The 24,148-nt window shown below is 42.9% G+C and overlaps 1 protein-coding gene and 1 pseudogene across 1 annotated transcript in view; one reads left to right on the top strand and one right to left on the bottom strand.

Annotated features, from left to right (window-relative positions):
• The window catches only part of LOC147710315 (solute carrier family 53 member 1-like), a 255,214-nt gene extending 237,209 nt beyond the window's left edge, over window positions 1–18,005 (bottom strand). The window contains exons 1-4 of the mRNA XM_086919346.1: window positions 18,002–18,005; window positions 16,865–16,966; window positions 14,725–14,939; window positions 7,467–7,616 (exon numbers count right to left, since the gene is read on the bottom strand). Of these exons, the coding sequence (XP_086775472.1) occupies window positions 7,467–7,616; window positions 14,725–14,939; window positions 16,865–16,966; window positions 18,002–18,005 (471 nt within the window). The remainder of the gene's footprint in view (window positions 1–7,466; window positions 7,617–14,724; window positions 14,940–16,864; window positions 16,967–18,001) is intronic.
• A 210-nt stretch (window positions 18,006–18,215) lies between these two features.
• LOC147710314 (Y-box-binding protein 3 pseudogene) lies at window positions 18,216–23,213 on the top strand (annotated as a pseudogene).
• Window positions 23,214–24,148: the final 935 nt, after the last annotated feature.

The following is a 24,148-nucleotide window of genomic DNA, read 5'->3' as shown; positions in this document are numbered from 1 at the left end:
GTAAGCAGGCCTCCATTAGTTCTGGTGCCACTCCTAAGTGGAGGGTACAGAAGTCCAGACTGAGGAGTGAGAGGGGTAAAGAGTCCCCAGTGGAAGAACCAGTGGGTCAGGGGCCAGCCAGAAGGGCTGCGTCACCAGTGAATGACCATTATGATACCACCTCTGTCCTGGGGGATCTTCGTGCTATCCTGGCTGAAGATGGCTGATAGCCAGAAACCGGTCCTAGGATGCTTGATTCCGGTCCAGGAAAGACATGGTTTGGCAGTTCGGGCTGGACTGTTCCCATGAGGCACAGGGTCAAGGCTGATTTGCATATGGCCATGTCTTAACTGGGGTGGCTTGGTGTGCAAAATAATGATGGATTAAACCCAGATCTGTGACTGGGGGTGAATGTTTTGCCATTGTGCAACATTCCGTTCGTCATCTTGTTTGTTTTGCTGTTCACCCTATGTGGGAAGGGTATGCCCAGACGTGGGTCCCTTGCTCACTACGCCACTGGAGTCAAGCTATCCTGGCTGAAGACGGCTGGTAGCCAGAAACCGGTCCTAGGATGCTTGATTCCGGTCCAGGGAAGACATGGCTTGGCAGTTCAGGCTGGACTGTTCCCATGAGGCACAGGGTCAAGACTGATTTGCATATGGCCATGTCTGAACTGGGGTGGCTTGGTGAGCAAAATAACGATGGATTAAACCCAGATCTGTGACTGGGGGTGAATGTTTTGCCATTGTGCAATATTCCGTCCATCATCTTGTGTGTTTTGCTGTGGTCCCACTAGACCGCATCAAGAAAAGCGCCTCACATCCACGGAGAAGCGTGCCACCGTCGGAGCTACTACCGTCGCATCTTGGATATCGCCGCTGTAGCTTCAGCATTGCGCGGAAGCTTCTAGCAAATGTTGGAGAAGAGTGCCGCAGCCGTTGCCGTCGCATCGCTGCACAAGGGTGTCGCCTCTGCAGTCAACGCATCAAACCGAGACTTTGCGCATCATCGGAGAAGCGTGCCGCATCTGGAAGATCTACATGTCTTTATTTCTTTGCACCGGAACTTTGCTGCATTTCCATCGCTGCAATACTTTTGTTGTGGAAGCGTCACGCATCGTAAGGAACATTGACTTAAAGTGTTGCATCTTAACAACTGAACTGAACTAAGCTAAAACTACCATTTTTAAGTATAGTATTGTGGATTTTTGTCGTTTGTGGTCTTGTGTTAAGTCTATATAAAGAAAAATTATTTTTAATATACAACTGTGTGTTGTCCATCTGTAGTGTTGTCACTGGGTTACTGTATGTGGTCACACATGCTTTACACACTGCCTCTGAGATAAGCCTGTCTGCTTGTGCCAAGCTACCAAGGGGGTGAGCAGGGGTTATTTTAGGAGTGTACCCCCTTACCCTGACTAGAGGCAAGGGTCCCTATTTATCACAAGTACCTACCTGTGCCAACTAGAGACCCCCAAATCTAACACACCCTATCACGTGTTTTGTGTTCTTATTGACGATGTGGCTGGTCGTGTTGTTGGGGTTTTTTACATGGAAACACCTACTCTGAATCTCATTAGCGATAGTTGCGGTGGTCCTCTGTGGTGATTGTTGCGGCTGCTATCCAGGAAAACTGGTGCTGTGGGCTGCTAGCACCAGCTTGTGAATGGGGTGGTAAATTTATCACAACGTTGGCTGCGATGAAGTGCTGTTAATTCAGCGATAGCTCCTTGTGAATATGCCCCTAACATTTCTGTCAAGGGGTTAAAATTGGTGCAGATATCCCTTTTTAATCCATTAGAGAGGCTGACCTGCCCGACAACTGGGAGCGTCCACCTAGACATCCACTGCACATTCCCTTTACATGGTACAAAGGTATCAGCTCAAGATGCTCCAGAATGGCAATTCTTTTCACCAGAGCACCGCTGCAAGACTTATACTCAACCTCCCGAGCCGCACTCACATCACACCGCACCTCAGGAGGCTTCATTGGCTCAACCATTCACAAGCGCAGCCAGTTCAAACTTCTCACACACATACACCCTACACAACACAGGAGCAGAATACCTAAACAGCCATAGGCACTTTCACCAACCCACCAGACATCTACGCTCTGCCTCACTGTCACTCACACACAGGTCATGATTCCACAAAAAGAAAACTGGAGACCGCTCAATCTCCTACATCGCACCCAAGAAATGGAACAACCTACCTCAAATAGCGGAGATGCAATGTTAACTTAATACCACTGTTCCCGACTGGCACTCCTTAGGAGACGTGGTCCCACGATAGTTTACAAATTTAAGTCCACTTGTAAAAATAAAGACAATACAAAAATTTGTTTTATCTTCTTCTAATTCAAATTAGAATTCAGTTAACATTGCTTCTCCGCTATTTAAGTCCAACTCCCTAGTGTCAGAGGGAGCTACCCACTGGCCCCCAGAAACACAATTAAATTAAAGCAACACGTAAAAAAGAAGCAAACTACAGAGGAACATAGTGTGCCACACACCACGTACCACGTTTTCAAATCACAACCTACCACAACACATCAGTGCCTTTTCCTCACTGCTTGATTTCCCCAAGAAGCTGAAGACCTGGCTCTTTGTACAAGCACCTTGGGGACCACAAAACTACACCCTTGGCGAAGTGCCTCGATACCCTCTCAGGTGATAGTGCTTTAAATGGGCCGGTCCTGTCCGGTATGGAGTACCGGCACATTTTTTTTTGAGAGGGAGAGTACCGGCACTTCTCTAGAGTGACGTAATACTTCTAATTGGAAAGTACCTGCACTTCCCAGAAACAAGCAGGTACTCTGGTACAGAGTACATGCACTTCTATTTTTCCATTTTTCCATTTTTCCATTTCAAGCACTGACTATAACATAACAGTTTGTCATACAAAAGAAAGCCACTTGGTTGGCCTCCTGATCACACACATCTGCAGAGCCTGAGGCCCTTAGGGCATGTATGTGTGCAAAATGTGCACACATGCATACTTCAGGGGTGCAACAGGGTGTCCTTTTGGCACACTTGCACCCTTGAATTTGCATTCTCAATTTGCGATTCTCTAATTGGTAATCGCAAATTGAGAATGTCTTCCCATTCATTCATATTGGTCTCCTAGCCTATAGGAATGAATGGGAAGGTATTCCTTAATTCGCAAAAATGTTAGCAAATCCTACATACATTGCATTTTCCGATTCTCTAATTGCGATTCGCAAAAGATTGCAATTTGAGAATCGCAAAACTCTTTTTTGATACATATGCGGCCACATGCATCATTGCACCCGTTTGTGATTCCTAAATTGCGAAAAATAAGGAATCGCAATTTAGAAATCGCAAACTGCAATGCATGAACAATTCGCATTTATTTTTGCGATTCAGTATTTTTCCTTAATTGCGATTCACAATTTGCGAATCGCAATTAAGGAAAACCCTTCCCATTGATTCCTATGGGCCAAAAGGCCCATCGGAATGCATGGGAAGGCATTCACATTTTGCGAATTTCAAATTGTGATTCGCAAAATGTGAATGCAATTTCAAAGGTGCAGGGGGGGTCCAAAGAACCCCTCCCTGCACCCCTGAAATGTAACTTTAAATGCAATTTACACACACACATGCCCCAAGGGCATGTGTTTGTGTAAATTAAAACTTTCAAAAATGCAATTTGTGCATATTTGAAAGTTTTCGGTAAATTAGCATGAAGTTCAACTTCATGCTAATTTACCACTTCCAAATTGCGAATTCGCAATTAGAAAATGATCATGCATTGCATTTAAGAAATCTGAAATTGCGATTTCTTAAATGCAATCGCAATTTTAGAAATCGCAACATGGTTGCGATTCCTAAAATTGCGAAATGCATGATGCATTCCAAATTAGTCAATTGCATTTGCAAACGGCCGAAAATTACGATTCGCACCGTTTGCGAATGCAATTGACTTTGATGCATGTGGGCATCGGTCCTTAATGATGTTCTGCTCCCAAAAGGAAGGATCCCATAAGAATACAGAATTACATTAACCTGAAACCACTGTTTCCTGTCTATGGCCTATAGAGATATACAGGCACATGCATCAATATTGCATTTTGCGAGGGTTCTGCAAGTCGGTTTTTAGAGTGTTCAGAAATGTGGCGCTCAACTTGTTACGGTAGGGTAATAATCAATGAGTTCTCAAAAGGATATTTTGGTTGGTGCTTCTTGGCCAGAGGAAAACCTTAACCTCTGTAAAGAAAAAGAAGGACGGGGACCTCCTTTTCTGTGAATTAGGCAAGAGTCCAGAGCACACAATAAGCGTAAACAGACTGGTTTGTCTGAGAGTAGCAGTAGTAGGGATAGACCAGACAAAGCGTATCATTTTCAAAGGTTTTATTCACCCACACCCACAGTGTTCCCAACCTGGGAATCACTGTCAAACACAAGTCCAGCCGACACGTGTTTCGTCACAACATATGGCTGTGACGAAACCGATTGAGGTCGACGCAACTACTCTGGCGAAACACGGCCACAGCTCTCCAGAACTTGTAGATACAACAAGTCCTGTTACTTTCAGACCGGCACCGGCAACCCGATTGGTGCCGCCCATTTAAGTCTTAGACCACCCGATTAGGACCGGGTTGGAATTATCACCGGTTCCCCGATCACGTCCTCGATAATTCACAGCAGCCCTGAAGAGTCACAGCCATATGTTGTGACGAAACACGTGTCGGCTGGACTTGTGTTTGACAGTGATTCCCAGGTTGGGAACACTGTGGGTGAATAAAACCCTTGAAAATTATACGCTTTGTCTGGTCTATCCCTACTACTGCTACTCTCAGACAAACCAGTCTGTTTACGCTTATTGTGTGCTCTGGACTCTTGCCCAATATTGCATTTTGCGATTCCTTAATTGCGAAAAATAAGGAATCGCAATTAAGGAATTGCAAAATGCAAAGCATCAAGAAATCGCTATAAAAATAGAGATTTCTTAAAATTCCTTAATTGCGATTCTCTAATTGAGAATCGCAATTAAGGAATGCTTCCCCATCCATTCCTATGGGCCTAGAGGCCCAGAGGAATGAATGGAAAGACATTCTTAATTTGCAATTCACCACTGAAAATTCGCAAATTAAAAATGCAATTTCAAGGGTGCAGGGGTGTCCAAAGGACACCCTGTTGCACCCCTGAAATCTGCTTAGGAGTACATGTTGCACACTCACATGCCCCAAGGGCATGTGTGTGTGTAAAATGGAACTTTGAAAAATGCACTTTAGTGCGTTTTTCAAAGTTTTCGCAAATTACCATGAAGGTCAACTTTATGGTAATTTGCTCCCCTTATTTGCGAATTAGCAAATTTTTAAAGTTTGATACATTGCATTTAAGGAATCTCAATTTGAGATTCCTTAAATGCAATCGCAATTTAAGAAATCGCAATTTTGCGATTTCTTAAATTGCGAAACTTACTAAAATGTTAATGCATCCCAAAAATGGAAATTGCATTCGCAAACGGCCGAATTTTGCGATTCGGACCGTTTGCGAATGCAATTTCCTTTGATGCATGTGGTTGTAAGAAACTTAGGTTAAAGATGAAGAATACCCAGGGCAGTCGGAGAGAGAGAAAATAAGAATACAGCCGGCAAAATGGACATGGAAAGGTATTTGAGCGACAATGATAGATCTGTGGCGATTGCAAGAGAGGGAGGTGCCCGCTGAAGAAGAACAACTTTAGAAACACCCTGAAGGATTTAGAACTGCAGTGACTGAAGGCAGCTTCCATCTGGTGAGATTAACTGAGGATGGTTCTGCAGCAGCTCTGCTTAACCACCTGTTCCTGGGTGGCAACAAGCCCATTTTGGAGCTCAATGATGGTGAAAGAAGGAACTGTGCAGCAAGGAACATATGCCAGTATGGCCCTTTGACCTTAAACCCTCTTCAGCACCTAGGGAATTTCAAGACTTCATGGAAAGCCAGTGGTGTCCATGGACAGACCTGGGTGTGTAATGCACAGAGGTATGCGAGGACTTGCTTGACCTGGAAGAAGGTAGTGACCAATGAAGGAAGGGCTGGGAGACCTTTCACTTCTAGAGCATCTTTTACAGGTTGGTGGATGTGGGGCGTCTGCCAAAAACGGCTGATGATCAGTCTACCAACCTTGTGGTTTACCCACCCAATTTTAAGGAGAGAGAACAGCAGAGTTTCTGTTGATGGAGTGCCAATAGGCTCCGGAAGTGGCAAATTTGATAAGATAGTGCATCTGCCACTGTGTCGCAAGGTCACAGTGTCGGTCAGCCAGACATATAGCGGGTCATGTGACTGTCACTAATTACTGACTATCCTTGTCTGGGTCGAACTTGAGAGGTATGGCGGTCCCAGGCAGGCAAACCTCCCGGTGCGTCAGGGCCATCCCTTTTTTTGTTTAACTAAAGGCATCTCTTGCTTTGAAATTTGTTTGAGTGAAGTAAGAGAGTATGTTGAGCATGGCCAAAAAACATGGCACCTGCTCAGCCTACTGCTCTGCTGACAAAGCATCCTCCTCACCGGCTGAAGATCTGCAGGCAGTGAAATCCACACAGGAATCTGAAAATATATTGTGGGCGGTCATTTACCAGGGATCGCCAGGACCCCCACCAAACTGGTGCACAGGTGGCCCAGCCTCCCTTAAGGAGTCACAAATCATTTTTTGCCAATAACATTGAAAATCCTTAAACACAGTCACTTCATGTTTGTTTAAACTCATCTTCCTCTGGTAGTGGTTTCTCCCCTTGTTCCTTCCCAATAGGGGTTTACTAGTTAGTTGAAGTGACCTGGAACTATTTACTACATTCCTACACCCTGTTTTGTGATAACATTGGAATTAGAAGTCTCCAGGGTATTTTCCAAGATTAACTGCATTATCTCACTCACTGGATCATGCCATGGTAGAACTAATCGTTCTTCTAGGAAATGCCATTATTTCATGGTTAATCCGCATGTTTTCCATTTCATTCTTTTCAAATACTTTGTGTATCACTTCAAGATGCTTTGACACAAGGAACTATAGGACCTTATCAATAGTCTTCCTAAAAACAAATACATTTGCTGGATAAATACTAAGGTTTGTAATTGTGGGCAATGTAATTTAAATGGAATTTTTAACCAGCAAGATCAAGTGAGTCAACAACTGGTCTAGACCAAAAGACCTTAACAAATTGACTGAAACATCTTTTGACAGCTTGTATGAGAGCCTTCTCTTTAGCCACATCGCTGCTGTGGTTATTTTTCCCCTGTGCTGGAAATTGCCATTTTGCTGGTGTCATGACGAGCTCAGCTCGTCATCAGCACTGCTCAACTGTGCCTCATGGCGAGCTGAGCTCGTCATGAGCATGGAAGGGGTTATTGTGCATTGCTGATTGCAAATTATATAGTAATGGAAAAGTGACCAACTTTTTTGAATAGTCCATTACCATGTAGGTGTCCTAGGCATGAATCCCCCAGCATCCTCCCCTACACTGCATCCAAGCTGCCTCACCTCCACGTCGCGGATGAGCTGGTCATTCTTCTTGCTTGTATGGAAAGGTGAGGTGTCCACATGCACCATTGTCCACTCAGATCCACGGTACGTCCCAAACAGCTTGTCGTGCTTCTTGGTTATTTTGTGAAATCCCATGGAGTTCAGATTCTAAGAGAAAGCATAATTGATGTGTTTTAGGAAACCAAGTATGTATAGGTATAAAACCAGTTAATGCAGTATAACTTGGCTTTACAACTGGCGATAAACCAAACTAAATAGGGGACTATATACAAACCTACACTTACAAAATATGGTACCAGAACATTATTGGCTAGAAATACTGTGTCCTGACTATTGTTAATTAAAAATGTCGCCCCATTGGAGATAATAATAGAACATCTACACCCAGTAGGATGAAATCTTTGTAACCGATAATAAGGGCACAATATTTATGTAAGACGATATTTTCGAAGACAATTTTCATTATACATACAACAGAAAAATCTGGATTTATAAGACGACAGACTTAGAGCTCTCAATGTTTACAATATAAGGAGGGAATCATTTCAATATTTCTATGTTGGTCCCAATCAGAGTGTTCACAGGTTTAATGTACACATCTACCCCCAGATGCATCAACAACCCAATTTGCGATTCATTAATAGCGAAAAATTCCGATACTCTATTAAGGAATTGCAAAATGGAATGCATCAAGAAATCACTTAAAAAATAGTGATTTCTTAGAATTCCTTATTTGCGACTCGCAAATTGCAAGTCGCAATTAAGGAATACCTCCCCATTCATTCCTATGGGCCTAGGGGCCCATAGGAATGAATGTGAAGACAATCTCAATTTGCGATTCGCAATTAGCGATTCGCAAATTGAGATTGCGATTTCAAGGGTGCAGGGGTGTCCAAGGGACACCCTGTTGCACCACTGAAATTGATATGTGCACATATGTTGCACACACACATGCCCTTAGGGCAGAGGTCTTCAAACTTTTGGATGCCGAGACCCCCCTGTCAACATGTTGAGGTGTAAGGACCCCCTCCTGACAAAAATGTCTAAACCTGTAGGCAGGGCTACTAGAATTATGAGGCAGGTGAGGACCAAATTACGCGACAGGCTTGACTAAATTGTGTGGGAAGAAATGTAAGTGATGTTATGTGATACTGTGTTTTTTGGGATAGCATTGCTTCAATATTTTGACATTTTCTACCCACAGTAACACTGAGGAAAGATTTCACCCCATCAGTACCCGTTTATAACCAAAATACAGCAATTACCATCAGAAAGATTTCTAGTCAACCTTTGAGAAGGGCCTTCCACTCCGCAGGAATATGTGCTGCCACATTAGAAGCTCACCTGGCCCTGGCCAGGAGAAGCCGGGGTCCCTTAAAAACCTAGCGGTTTTGTGCAGAGTCGAGCAGTTTACCCATGCAGCTTTCCTCTCACCCCCTCCCTTCCATCCCTCTCTCCTCTCCTAACCCCGGATCCCTCTGTCACTTTGCAGGCCATTTTCTTTCACCCCTTTTTACAACTTCTGAACTCTCTCACTTCACCTTTTGCCATTCTCTCTTTTCACTGCCCTCATCTCTAACAGTCTCTCGCATTTATCTCATGGCCTCTCTGGTCCCGTCATCTCCCGTGCCCCTCAGCACTTCTCGTTCACCTCGTCTCTCCATTCAAATTTTTGTCTATTTATATCTTACACCTCTCCAGTCCCCCCATTCAACTTTCACATCTCCCCTTTGTTCTAGCAGAAGCCCTCACCTTTGGCTCACACTCACTTCTTGTGTGTCCACACTTCTCTTCAGCAATTCACATTTCTCCTCATCCCTGACCTCCTCAATCGAATTCTCTCACTCCCTTGCTGTCCTCTCTCATCCTCTCATCTCTCTTCACCAAGCATACGTGTCAGACCCGTATGCTCCTCTCGGCCTGTGCCACTCTGCTTATTGTTTCCTAATTCAAGAAGGCATGAGTTGTCTGTCTCGCTGTTTTGGTGCAGGCCGCGCAGTTATGGAACTTACACCCTCCTTTGCTTCGCTCCACCAAGAATCTATTATCCTTTATGAAGATATAAAAACCTTTCTCTATGCTCTGTAGGTTACCCCATTTGGCTGGTTCTCCTTCTGTGTGTTTCTCATTTGCCTACAGGCAGCAGATAGTTATTAGCCCCAGGACATCTTTTGGTAAGCGTAGCACACTACAAATGTAAATAATAATAATAGCCAGAAGCAGGGGAGTCACTAGACCAGACATTTGGAGGGGACTAACACTCCCAGCCAGGGCTGATCCTAACACTGGTCGCACACTGTGCAACTGTCTTTTTTGGTGCCCCACCCCCGTTTCCTCCTTCTCCATGAATTCCTTCGCTGCCACTCACCAACAATGCACCTCATCTCTCTATAGCACCTTTCTTACAAACATTTCATTTTTTTATAGCGCTACTCATAGTTTACTCGCACTCAGTTCTGTGATCTGCATAGTACACATTCTTTGTAGCAGGCAGATTAACCCTCTGCACACTGTGTGGGTGACAAGAGTGCCCATGTGAGTGCACGGTGAGTGATGCAACAGTACGAGAGTTGGGTAAGAGGAATGTGCAGGGTGAGTGAGGTGGCGTATGAATTTATGAATTTGGGTGCGAATGCAAGTTCAGAATGGGACGAATGAATGTATGATTACTGATGGGCTTATTTGAGTGAGTTGCATATTGAGCATTGAGGGGGACAGGTGAGTGAAGTGTCACATGAGTGCAGGATGAGTAGTGTACTCGTGTGACTGCGGGGTGAGGTATAGGGTGAACAGCGTAAGTGCATTGTGAGTGCAGAGTGATCACTGTGAGTGCAGGGTGAGTGTGAAAGTGAAGGGCGAGAATAAGTAGCGAGCTGTCTGAATGCAGGGCGCATTCCAGACACTTGAAGTAACTCATGTTATTGACGGCGGTGTAGGGTTTAAAATCTAAGTTAAACTATTGCGGCATTAATCGGGGATCGAGGGTGGAGGAAATAAATAATGTGCTTATCCTGCAACAAACTTACAGTCCTATGGTTAGGGTTGCCAGCAGATTATTTTGATGGCACAGTCGGTACAAAAATAAGCAGTCACCTAAAACTGTATTTTCAGCATTTATCTGTGCATACTTTGAACAGCAAATATAAATAGAAAGCACTTTTAATTGTGTTCTAGGGCTGCCTCAATGATCCATGACTGATGAAGAGAAAAAAGACAGAAAAGTCACATAAGGAATGCATACATACTTTTGTGTTTAAAAGTCTATTTAGTGTCAAGAGGAGGTCTTTCCAGGCTCTTTAAACAAAACAGGCAGGCATTTTTCTTTTGGCAATCCTACTTTAAATCCCTTTTCATTAAATGCATTCTCACAGTACAACGGTAATTGTAAAATACAAATGTGAGGAACAGGCAGAGTGGGGGCCCAGGGGGTACTGGAACCAGGAAAAAAAACTACGCCTCTGTAACAAGTTTACAAAGACATGTAAATATGCAAATGGTCTTTAAAGACCTGTGAAAAACTCAGCGTGCAGGAGATGACTCCAGACACTGCCCAGCCGAGCCCCCAGTTGCTCGAGTTTCACTGCAGCAGCAGCCGGGCTGAGAGACACACGAGGGAGGAGGGGGGCTGAAGCCCTTGGGCCTCTGCAGAAGTGTGACTGTGAAGGCGCGACCCCCTTGGCATCACTCCATGGTCCCCCTGGGGGTCGCGCCCCACAGTTTGAAGACCCGTGCCTTAGGGCATGTGTGTGAGCAACATGAAACTTTGTAAAATGCACTTTAGTGCATTTTTCAAAGTTTTTGCAAATTACCATGAAGTTGTACTTCATGGTCATTTGCGTGCCCTATTAGCGAATTCGCTATTTTAAAAACTTTCTTGCATTGCATTTAAGGAATCTCAAATTGAGATTCCTTAAATGCAAATAATCGCAATTTAGCGATTTCTAAAATTGTGATTTTTGCATTTTGGATTAAGCATCCCAAATGCAAAAATACCGCTCGCAAAGGGCCAGATTCTCAGGATCTGGCCCTTTGCGAGCGGATTTTTGTTTGATGAATCTGACCCTAAATGTCAAGAACGTTTGCATCTGCACAACCTTTTCATTAGGCATTTATCTGAAATGGTTGTCTCAGGTGAAGATTTAGGCATGCACCTCACTCCTATCTTTTTTACCCTATAATTTCATATGCTTGTCAACTTGAAAAGTATTATTATTATTAGTAGTAATATTATTATTAATATTATAATTATTACTTCTTTTACTGTACCAGAAATCACTAGTTTTGGAGCAGACTTGCCTATTTTTGACGTCAATCCTACTGACTTTACCAACCTCATAATGATAAAGGTTTGTGCCAGTCCTGCCAAGATTCAGGCTGATGACCTTCAGCCGCAAAAACAACTTTTGCAATAGATGCTTTAATCTGCTGAGGCATCTATTCTGGATAAGTGCCCTCCTATCACTTATTCCACTCGTCTCACTATATGTGCATCCTATGCAGTAACCTTAGCTACAACGAGATGTGTTTTTCAACTGCTGTTACATATCTTGTTAAAATATCTAGGTATATTTCATAATATTGCAGTGTTGGATTACTGTCTTGGAAAGCAATTCAGTTTTTTTATGTTAAGGTGTTAAAAAAACATACATTCCCTTAGCTTCTTTTTTGCATATCCCTGCTGCTAAATGATTTTAATGAGCTTCAGTCAAATCATTGTCACCACTCGCATTACTCCAGGACCTCATTCTCGTTTGCTTTGGTTTTTGTTCTCATTTTCTGCAGATTATTTGCAAATTTAAATTTTTGTTTTTCTTAAATCTATATCTTTTATGGTAATATCTCAAGCCATCTTTCCTGTGCCTAAATGTATTCTCGTTTCTTTCACCTCTTGTCAATTAAAACAGTTTTTAATTCAGAAGGAACAGGAGAGAGCATAATCTCAGATTTGATTTTAGTAGAGAATATCGAATTAAAGATATCGATGGCTCAAATATGATGACCACAATATCGAGGGACAAAACATCGAACTGGTAAGTGCACACAGGGAGGTAATGATTTACTAATCCTAGCTTCATATTTACGTACCTTGAAGATGTATTTATATCACCCAGGTGTGTTAATGTAGAGTTAGGTACAGAAAATGTATGGAAACTTTCCTTTGATATTTGATATTTTGGTCACGATACTGAGACCCGTCGATATTTCGGATTCAATATTCCCTGCCTACACCTCAGTTTTTAAGTGTGGGGGAGAATAAGTGGTATGGAATCATGTCAGGGTCAGAAATACGTAGCATCACAATGATACAATTCCTAATTTTCAAGATGCACTTATATCTTGTTCCCACAATGTCGAATTATATAGAATGTCATTTGATTAAAACAATTAATATCATGAGTATGATAACCCATGAAATAAAAAAATATATCAAAATATAGAGTAAGAATTCTTACAAGAAACATGTGGACTCGCAGGTGTGTAGTTCCAGAATTGCACAATCCAATTAGTTACCTGTTTTTTTAAATCTGTATCCCAAATTGCATATAACATCATTAGATTAAATTAAATTATAAATCAATGAAAGAGTCCACGTTTCTTGTTAGTAGAGTCCCTACCTACTGGTTTGGTGCATTTTCAAAGGTTTTAGGACCACAAAATAGACTCAGTGTATGAGATGATCGTGAAAAGTGTTGCTCTCTTTGTCTTCTTGTTTATCTTCGGTTTATTTAGATGATAGGTGATTACACAAGACCTATAAGAGTTTCTCTCATCTTTTAGGTCTAACTACAGCCTTAATAAAGAGGAGAATCCTCGAAACACGTGTTGGCTGTACATATAGTAATTTGGTGAGATTGTAACTAAGTAGTGGAAGAATTTAATTTAATCAAATGAAGAATCTGATTGGAATGGAAGGGTAATTGAGTAGGACTAATAATTTCACAACAACCTCCCTCAGGATACTATGAACACTGTTTGATGCAGCATTGGGGTATTGGTGCAGAAGGAAACAAGGTGCTCAGCTACTGATTCTTTTTACACTGCAATTGACATATTGAGTTGAACCAATGAATGAATGAAAGGCATTTCTAAAGTGCAAGGATACCCGGGGGCATCCCAGTGCTAATATCAGTGCAGCTTGAACTACGGGCAGTGATAGGGAAGCAAGTAGCTTTTGAACTGCTTATGAAAGGTCAGGTAGTTTGGTTCAAGGCGGATACAGAGGGGCAAGAGATTCCACAATTTAGTGGCATTGTCTACGATGCGACGTCCTCCTCTTTGTGATTTTCTTATTTTTGGGACTACCGCCAGTTGTTTATTATCTGACTGTAAAGACCTATTAGAACGATAGGGTTCAATAATAGACCCAATGATAGGCGGGCCCTTGCCTGAGAGTGCTTTATGTGTAATACACAAGGCCTTGAACTGGATTCTCTCTTAAAAATGGAGCCAATGAAGCGATGCAAGCTGAGAGGCGTTTAGAAGTATTCTTAAGCAGCAGTGCTGCGCAATTCTGCACTATCTGCAATTTTTGGGCGGTAGTAAGTGGGGTTCCCAGATATAGGGCGTTAGCGTAGTTAAATGTTGGTGTTGTGATTACTTTCCCAATAATGTGCTATGATTTTTAGTGTTTCTATTAGCACACGGTGTTGTGGATTAAATATGGCTTCTGCCTTCTAATCTGTTTTGTAGTCGTTTTTAAAATGTTGCATGCTTATCCGCATGCTTACTTTACTACTATCACCACATTTTGTTTCTTCCCCTCACTGACCACTGATTCACTAAATCCTCCCACCTGGGTGTCACGGTACAGAGTGGATCTCTGCAGTCCTCCCTTGAAGAAGGGCAGCACATTTCTTAGAGATGGTAGGAAAGAGTGATTAATACTATCTGAGCAGGATTCCTGACCCTCAACTTTAGCTTCTTCAAAAACTGGCCAAGAATTATAAAGATTTATACAACGGGTACCTTCTATTGGAAATGGGAGTGAAGAAATATGGATTGTTAGAGCTAAGGAGCTTCCGCGGGAGATCTTGGGCAGACCGGCATCAATACACAGTTCTCCTTCCCCTGTTTCCACAGAAACATCTTGGAACAGAGAAATGTAAGTTTTTCTGGGAGTTAATATAGGGACATTGTTTGAGTTATAGAGTGAACAGACCATGGAGGAGAAGGAGGAAGAGGAGGAAGACTAGCCCAGCATACCCTGTACAGCCTTTGGTCTGTCAGTCCTCTCAGGACTCACACCCCTCCTCACCTGGTAGTTCTGCAGCAGCACCAGACTGAGGTATAGCTCACTGAAGGCCAGCTTCAAGTCGCACATGGTTTTGTGTTGGGCTCGATGGCTGGAGCGTCTGCGCAGCAGTCTCTTCTGCTTGCCGAGGCCGCTGGGATCTTCCTGGGGAGCTTCGGAGACCAGTTCCAGCTCTGTCTCAAGAGTTGTCAGCCGCCGCTGAGCTTCAGCCAGCTTTTCTTTACATGTGAAGGAAATGCACAAACCAGTGATTGAGTGAGCTCTTGAAATCCTTCTTCTCTCCCTCAGCAATAGAGCTGAACCCCCTGCACCCTCCTCACAGCATGCCCACCCTCAAAAAGGATGCACCACTCAACACTATCCTCATCAGCACAATGCTGCATCAGCATGGCTTCAGTGGTGATGTACTAGCGCTTCAGGGCCATGCTTGCGGCAGCAACACATGTATGGCTTCTTTAGGGTTTGGAGCACAGGGGACCTGTGAACAATTTGGTGAATATCCCATCAGGCATAGCGTGCCATTGACTATAAAGTACTTATGACATGAGGAACCAGACATCTGCCATGATTTTGATGGAGAACTGATCCATCAACCTCTACTAAAAGATGTAAGTAAATGAAACAACAATGGTGAGAGGTACACAAGCTCTAAGAGGAAGCATACATTTCAAGACGATTCACAGATAGCTGAAAGGATGGATGTGGTGTGTCTGGAGTATCATTGTGGATTCAGTGGGGGTAAGTCTGAAGGGGTAAATGGATTAATGTCTCAATGGATAAATGGGCGGGAAGATGCCTAGAGGACGGATGGATTGATAAGAAATAGTTGAAGAATTAATCTGAATTAGTCAATGCAACAATGGACGCAAGCACACATACATGGATGAGGGTTGCCCCAGAAATTGTGAATTACTGTGAAATCAGGAACACCCCACCTGAAACCCAAATATTTCCCTATTTTCCCTGCTATTTCGTATGAACTTTTTGTCTGATTTCAGCAATATACATTCATTGAGAGGCTTCCGAGAAATAAGCGTTACAATAAGATATCAGCCTTGTAATTATTTTGTTTATCTTCAAGATTGATTTCACTAGCATGAAACTTGCAAGATCTATTAATTAAATGTGATGTGTAGAGTGAGGAGATGGTTTATTAACAGCTTCTATTTACTGCTTCTCTGATTGTGAGCATGGAAATGCATTTTCTTTTGAGAAAAAAAACATTTTTTGTGACAGTATTCATAAATGTTTTAAACATTTACTTTTATCATGTCAAAGTTGATGTACTTCTGCCAAAGGAGCACATATATCTTTACGGTAAAGTGTATAGAAAATTGAAAAAGTTTTTAAAACTTGAAATATTTTAGTATTTATGTTAAATGTTAATGTAAATTGATTGTATGTATTTCTTTTAAATGGAGAGCAAAATAAAAACGGAACTATTAACTCTAAATGCATTTTTCAATTCTTTAAATTAGTTTATCTCTATTACATTTACATTTTAAACAATCATTTAAAAATCTCATCTAAAGTTAAAAAATACATTCATATATCAGATTCTAAAGATTACACGTTATACACAAAATTAATTTAAATAGTTTTTAACAAATTACATTTACATTTAATTTTGAATTAAAAAGGTTATTAAACTATTTTATCATAAAACAATATTTATTTTTAAATTATATATAATATGTTTTACAATAAATACATTTTATATGCATACATATATATGTGGTGTGTGTTTGTGTGCTTGTGCGTGTGTGTGTCTGTGTGTGTAAAAAGGTGATTTAATTATTTCTTATGGGTTTCATTTTTAAGTCTCTGCCTCTATTATTTGCTATGCGAAGGTGTAGCAGTGGATTGGTATGTGTGGCCCTGAACCTACTACTGCTCCTTCTTTGTTGTAACTTTACACTCATAAATTTAGTAAGTCTACACTTTGGAGTAAATTTGCACTTGTAAATGATGACTAGCCAAAAGTAGTAAAGTTGCAAAAAAGAGTCCAATAACATTACACATGCAGACCTACTCTTGTGCAAGTTTACCTGTGTGAATAGGCCCCCTTGTGATCACATCTGCCAATTTTAGGTCCCATCCAGACCAGAATATTTTACAAGGAATAGGTAACACATACACTAACCTGCATAAAAATTATTGACTTTAGTAAGTTCTTTTTCACACGTCTGGAAGAACTTTTCTTCAAAGGAAGCATACTGCCGCTGGGATACAGATGGCTCAGCATCTGTGAAGGAATGCATTGTTAAATGATATACACACAAAATCTACCATCCACCAGAAGAACAACTGCAAATTCATTGAAAATTGACGAACAGCTGCATGGCATGCTGTCTTCAAATATCAAATTTCTAGGCGGTCTCAACAGTGATGTGAACAACAAACATTTTGTAACTCTGAAAAATAGTTTGGCCAGATGTATCAATATTTACCTAACTGGGATTTTCTGCAATTGCAATTAGGAAATCACTATTCCTAATGTATGAAAAGCTCATAAAGTTTCATGTAGCAAATCCCACTGAGTCGCATATTGACCTACCTTTAATGAATATTGCGATCCGTTAGGATTCAATACCATCACAGGTCAGCAGACCACCATGAATTTGAAATAAAGCAGCCTTTTTTTCAAAAATGCAACCAATTTTCCTTAAAGGAAAATGGGATGTGTTTAAAATTAAAAGTGCCTTTTTTTGTAATTCTTTGTTTGTTTAAGAAGACTCAGTGGTCCTGTGCACCACTGCCTTCTTTTAAACAAACTTTTTTACATTCACAAATGGAAAAGGGTACTGAGGGGACCATTCACAAATGCATTACCACTACACTATGGTAGTCACAATACATTGATACATACCGTTCCGATTCGATATTTGGAAGGAACACTCCTTCTAAATATTAAACCGATATTTGGTCGCTAACCAAAATTGGAATTCAGTAGCACGCTACTGAATCGAAGTTTGGGTTTGATTGCATACCGAAATGCTTTTTTTTGGTCACATACCATTTACGACCTGAAAAAAGCTTGATACGTGTGGGCTAAATTCATTACACAACTTGAGGCAATTGGTGATGCAACCCACCGACTATTAATGCAAAGTACTATGCTTCGTAGTTGGTGACTCTGATACTGTCTGCTCCTTTTTCCCTTTTGATGTTGACTGATCTTACCACCGGCCTAATCTTTTTCAAATTTTCATGAACTCCATCACAATTCAAGCAAACCTGGAAAATCCAAAAGACTCGCCTGCCCGCTGAGAAAGCTTACCCATGCTGCCCTTCAAGAGTCTCTCTCTCCCACGCTTGAACATTTCAACCAAAACAGGAGCATCAAGGTCCCTACCTGGGAATATGTGAAAATCATAATAGCTGCTGCCAATGATATTGCTTTGAAAAACTCATAATTTCTCGAACTAGAACTAAACAACCTTGTTTTTTGGAATTCATAGTCAAAGCAAGAATCAAATTTAGGGAAGCATGAAATGAATGGAAATATTTTAAGAGCCCAGTCACTAACTAAGCCAAGTAAAGTAAGAAAAGAATAAAAACTTGCCATATCCTCAGCTAAAATCACCTGCATGCAGCCTAAACGAGAACGAGACCATATCCAAGCATTAAATTACAGTGTGAAAGGAAATCTACCAAGGCTCGGGAAAGCCTTATAAAAACTGTAACCAACTGTTGGACTTGGCTCTTTCAGCAGGGTCAACCCCAAACATTTTACCCTCACAATCCTGTTTCCTTGATCCGCTTTTTAGGGGGGCTTTTATGGCTCTGCACACTTTACCAATGCTAACCAGTGCTACAGTGCTTGTGCTCTCTCTTTAAACATGATAGAACTGGCTTACACCCAATTGGCACATATAATTTACTCATAAGTCCCCAGTAAAGTTGTACTGCAGGTACACAGGGGCCGTAAATTAAATGCGACTAGTGGCCCTGCAGCACTAATTGTGCCACCCACTTAGGTAGTTCTTTAAATATGTATCAGACCTGCCATTGCAGGGGTGATACCCCGAAACTGGTCCCAGGATGCTCGTTTGCAGTCCAGGGAGGACCTGACTTGGCAGTTTCAGCTGGACTTTTCCCAGGAGTGGAGGGTCAAGGCTGTTTTGCGTATGGCGTGGTTCAAACTGAGGTGGCATGGTGAGCAAAACAATGGGTTAAACACAGATCTTTGTGACTGGGGATAAATGTTTGCATTGTTCAGCATTCAGTCCATCATGTGTTCTTTTTGCTTTTGTTGCCCTAAGTGGGAACGGTATGCCCAGATGTGGGCCACTTGCTCACTAAGCCACTGGATTCAAGCTAGCCTGGCTGATGAGGGGAGATACTCCAAAACCAGCGCCAGGATACTTGTTGCCGGTCCAGGGAGCACCTGACTTGGCAGTTCGGTCTGGACTGTTTTCATGAAGAGCAGGGTTAAGACTGATTTCCATATGGCTGTGTCCAAATTGGGGTGGCGTGGTGAGCAAAAAAACAATGGATTAAACCCAGATCTTTGTGACTGGGGGTGAATGTTTTCATTGGTCAGCATTCTGTCCATCATTTGTTGTTTTTGCACCAGTGGGCCTGCAACATTAATTGTGCCATCCACTTAAGGAGCCCTTTAAACATGTGTCAGGCCTGCCATTGCAGCCTGTGAGTGCAGTTTTAGACTACCATCTCGACCCGGCAAAAGTAATCTTTTGGCAGGCCAACGCCTTCTTTTTTTAATGCAGATAGATCATCCCTTGGGTAGGCCCTGGACAGTCCAGAGGACAGGGAGCACAAAGCTTAAAAAGTTAGACATGTACTTTTAAAATCTTTAATAAGGTTTTCACTACTGCAAGGTCTACCGCTCTCATAGGATAACACTGGGTTAACTTACTACATTTGATAAGTGATACCTTTGTAGGTATGAATTTCGAATATGGTGTCTAAAGAATTGTAATGTAAAGTCTTCTTTAATGGTAAAGGTCGACTTAAGTCACAATTCTGAAAAAGTCACTTTTAGAAAGTTGAACAAACCAGCAAGGATGAAGTAGGTGGTTGGGTGTATGTCATTTTTTTGAAATAATCTTTTGTACATGACAAACATTAGAATGACAAAAATAAAATGTAAAGGTTTGTTTGATGATCACTATTATTAAACAGAGAGCTCAGTATACCTGTGTGTGTAGTTTGTTGGTTGGTATCAAGCATTTTTGGCTGTAAAACATTTAGAAAGTTGAAATTTTCTTGTCACAAATATTTGGTGTCAGCAGCCTGTATCCTGGGTCACATGACTCAGTGTTGTAGTTCTTGGTCATTGTGCATTGCTTCCAGACAATGAGATAAAGGGCAATAGGTGTTAGCAAGAAAGGCCATCTCTGACGATGCGGCGGGGGGTGCTATCACCTGCCACACTTGCACACCACAAAGGCTGTGTCTGGTCACACTCAGAAAGGGTTTGACACTAGTCTTTTGTGCCCCCAGACAAGTTGGAGCAAGCCAGGGAGGCAGGAAATCCACAACACCTCTGGGGATGGATATCACTAACACCTTCTCCTACCTCAAAGCTGGCACCAGTTATAAATAATGAACACTCAGACCAAACTCTCCAGCACACCTCTGGACCTGTGGAAGACTCAGAAAGACTGCTGTGCTGCTGTGCAAGAAGGATAGCTGCTCTGCTGCCTTGCTGACAGTGAAAGGGCTGGAGCTGCATCTTGAACCCCAGACCTCGAGAGTGACTCCACGGGCCAGTTGGCTGGCCTTCATGGCAGAAAAGGTTCCAACCATTCTGAACCCAGCAGCTGGACTCTACGTGCTATAAGTCTTGCCCCCAAGTGGGCCTGAAGGTGCTCTGCCAGCACAGCTGTGGTCCTGTGAGCAGAACCAACGCAGCACGATGCATCTCCTCACAGCAGCTTTGGAACTGCGGCAGCATCCCTAATGCAGAACCTCGCATTACAGCATGCAGTCTCATCACTGCGTGCTGCATCCTCGATACAGGCCTTCGCATGGCAAGCTCTTTATCAATAGCATTATTGCTGAAGTTGCAGGTCTTCGCTTCACAGTCCTGCAGCTTCTCCAGAACCGCTGTGTGCAGTGCATCCTCATTTCAGGACTTCACATCACAAGCCCATTGTTGACGGCATTCTCAATCACAGCTTTGCAGCTCCTCAGATCCATTTCTGCATGACGCTTCTCCAAAGCAGGTTACTGCAACGCTTCGCAAGCAAAATTCAAGGCACTTTGTTCAGTGGGCCTAACTTGGTCCTTGTAATCACAGCTGGCACTTTGTGCTTCTAGACATTGTTTTCACTTAGATCTTTAAAATTGCATATTTGCGGTTTTATCGATTGGATTCTTTTTGCTTTGGTCTCAAATATTATATTACATTTTACTAAATTTTTCTAAACTGGTGTGGGATTTTTCTTGTGTGATGTTTTCACTTTATTACTGTTTGAAGTGCTGCATAAATAATTTAAACATTGCCTTTAAGTTAAGCATGACTGCTTTTGTGCCAAGCTACAAGAAGGTTAAGCGTAGGTTACTTTGGCGTTCGCTTGTGTTTCACCCTGAAAGAGATTGTGGTTGCGGCTTGAGTAAAGTTTTGCCCCCCTCAACCAGGAAAACAATTTCCGAAACCAATGAAACATCACAATCACTAAAGAACACGTCATGGGAAACTGTCAATCAGGAGTTTACCAACTGCAACTCTGAAAATACTGCACAGTATATTCATCACTCTGGGGAAGGGGAATCATGCTTGCTAATCTTGCAAGATTTATCAGTACCCTTTGACAATGTACATCATTGAAGACCACTGCAAATGTTTGGACACTGTATGGGCTTCCAAGATGAGGCTCTATCCTGGTGCAATTCAGTGGCAGCTCCTCGCGCAAGTGCTGCGGAGCAGTGAGGTTGTGCGGGGGAAGGGTAGGGTGGGGGGGTATTAAACTCGGGCATATGGCTGAACAGAGTTAAGTAAATAATTAATCAATAAAACAAATTACATTGCGCGGTCTGCAACGCCAAATGGCAGGAGCCCCCCCACGCATTTTTTTAATGGAGGAGGTGGCAGTCCTTGGGACTGCAGGGCGCCCATGTGGCCCCCACCTTTAATAAACATACCCCGGGGAGGTGGCGGTCCCTGTGGCTGCAGGGCGCCCATGTGGCCCCCACCTTTAATAAACATACCCCGGGGAGGTGGCGGTCCCTGTGGCTGCAGGGGCCCCCTTGGGCCCCCACATCTATTTATATAATTGCTTGCAGAACCTTGCCCACCCAGAGACCTAATTAAACGAAGCGCGGGAAACTGCGCTTTGTTTAAAAAACAAACAAATTAGGCGGGATTCGCGGACCCTACGTGACTCCCGCCAAAAATGTAAAACGAAAAATTCTTTTTTTTGGACCTGGGGGTCCTTTTGGGACCCCCTGAGCAGGCTGACGGGTCAGGGTGTTTATACCCTGCCCCCTTATCCTAATTTTCCATATTTCTTTTACTCTTTTCCTTGTGACTGTTCAACCGAGTCACAAGATGGCTGCCAACATTTCCTGGGTAGAACTGGTGGCAGTCAATCAGATTGCAGGCACAGGATCTGGAGGGCTCGTGGATCCTCTGCCACCACCGCCCTGGACAAGAAAGTGCTCACAACCAAAGTCCTGGGCACTGTCAAATGGTTTAATGTGACTAACGGCTACAGATTTATCAACCGAAATGACACAAAGAAAGACGTCTTTGTACACCAGACCGCAATTATGAAGAACAATCCCTCGAAGTACCTTCGCAGCATAGAAGATGGCGAGACCGTGGAGTTCGATGTAGTCGCCGCAGAGAAGGGAGCCGAGGCCGCCAATGTAACTGGCCCGAAGGGCGTCCCTGTCCAGGGAAGTCGCTACGCTGCCTACAGGCACCGTTACCGATGAGGCTACTACAACAACCGCCGTTCAGGCAGTGGCGCTTCCCGCCCTATTACGTGCAGCGCGGCTTCAAACGCCGCCCGCACGGCCCCGGCCAGCACTCCGGCGCACAGGGTGGAAAAGTTGAGATGAAGGAAGACAGTGGCGAAGTAGAGCCAAACCAGAACCCGCAGCCAGGACGCCAGCCCAACTACAAGCCATGGTACCGCAGAGGACCCCCGCGCCCAAGACCACCGCCAGTGGCAGGCGAAGGTGACAACAAGGAGAACCAGGGTGAGAACATTGCAGTCCTTGACCAGCAGCAACAGCCCCAAACCCGCTGTGGGTACAACAGGTGCCCCTACAACTATCGGCGCTGCCCCAACCCGCAGAACACTCAACCCCAAGATGGCCAAGAGGGCAAGGTGGCTGAATCAACACCAGCGGAGAGAGCCCTGCTGCTGCAGTGGTGGCCAGCGGGGAGAGCAAGGCTGAGTGAGATCCTGCTCCCCAGGACACCTCCACCATCCATCCAGGTGTCGTAAATTCAACTGGAATTAAAGGGAAATTAAACAGAGGAATGAAACATCCAGCAAATTTGAAAGGAAAAATTAAAATCATGATGACACCAGGAAATGAACCACCAAAGATTTGAAATGCAAAGCTAACATCCGAACCGAAATTCTAAAAGTGAGGAAGAAACAAAACTGCTTTATAATCTGAGTGAAGAAACTCAAAGGGAATCAACAGCTGACGAGACCCGCGGAGAGGCTCATTTGCGTGAACTGGGCAGGGGAAGGCATGAATGAAATAATGTGACACCTACCCACCCGGCGCAAAGAGAAGTGCAAGGTTTGCCACAACCCGTTCCATTTTCACGTTTTTTATTTATTCAGGGTTTTTTGTAATACTAAACTTTCTACTAAATATGCGAGAGGTAAAAGCACACTTTTAGAGAATGAGCTCATCTGGTGCTAAATCCCCAGGTTCACCCTTTTTATTGTAAAAGGGGAAGCTTATTTTTGTAAACTTTTGCGCCGCATCCTGGGGCTCTGTTTACTGCAAGTTCACCATGGCAACTTTTTTTGTGTAAATGAAAAATGTCAAACTGAAAATGGGTGTAATCTCATCCAGTCTACTTCGCAAGCAATAAACACCAATTGAACTTAAAAAAAGAAATTAACATGCAGAAAACATGTTTTGGGACCTCCCTTTTTCTCTGCCCCTGCTTGACGAAACACAGCAGCTGACCTGACTGCCCAATTAATTTTGAAACAATTGTGAAGATTTATCAAACAATGCCAAATCTGAGGAAAAATGCTTTTTGAATAGAAGCAAGGTCCTAACTATTATATATATATATATATATATATACATATATATATATATATATATATATATGCCACACAGGATTCAAGCCGAAGGAAGAATCGGAGGGACACAGCGGGGAGCCAGGTAGGTGATTTATTCCTCAAACAGCTTCGGCATGACGCGTTTCGTCATAAGTGACTTTCTCAAATGCCTGCCAACATCACAGCTTCGCGCC

This window comes from Lissotriton vulgaris, chromosome 5 (genome assembly GCF_964263255.1).
Source record: "Lissotriton vulgaris chromosome 5, aLisVul1.2, whole genome shotgun sequence".
Taxonomy (NCBI): Eukaryota; Metazoa; Chordata; class Amphibia; order Caudata; family Salamandridae; genus Lissotriton; species Lissotriton vulgaris.
Note: the sequence above shows the minus strand (reverse complement) of the source record. Positions and strands in the feature narration are given on the sequence as shown.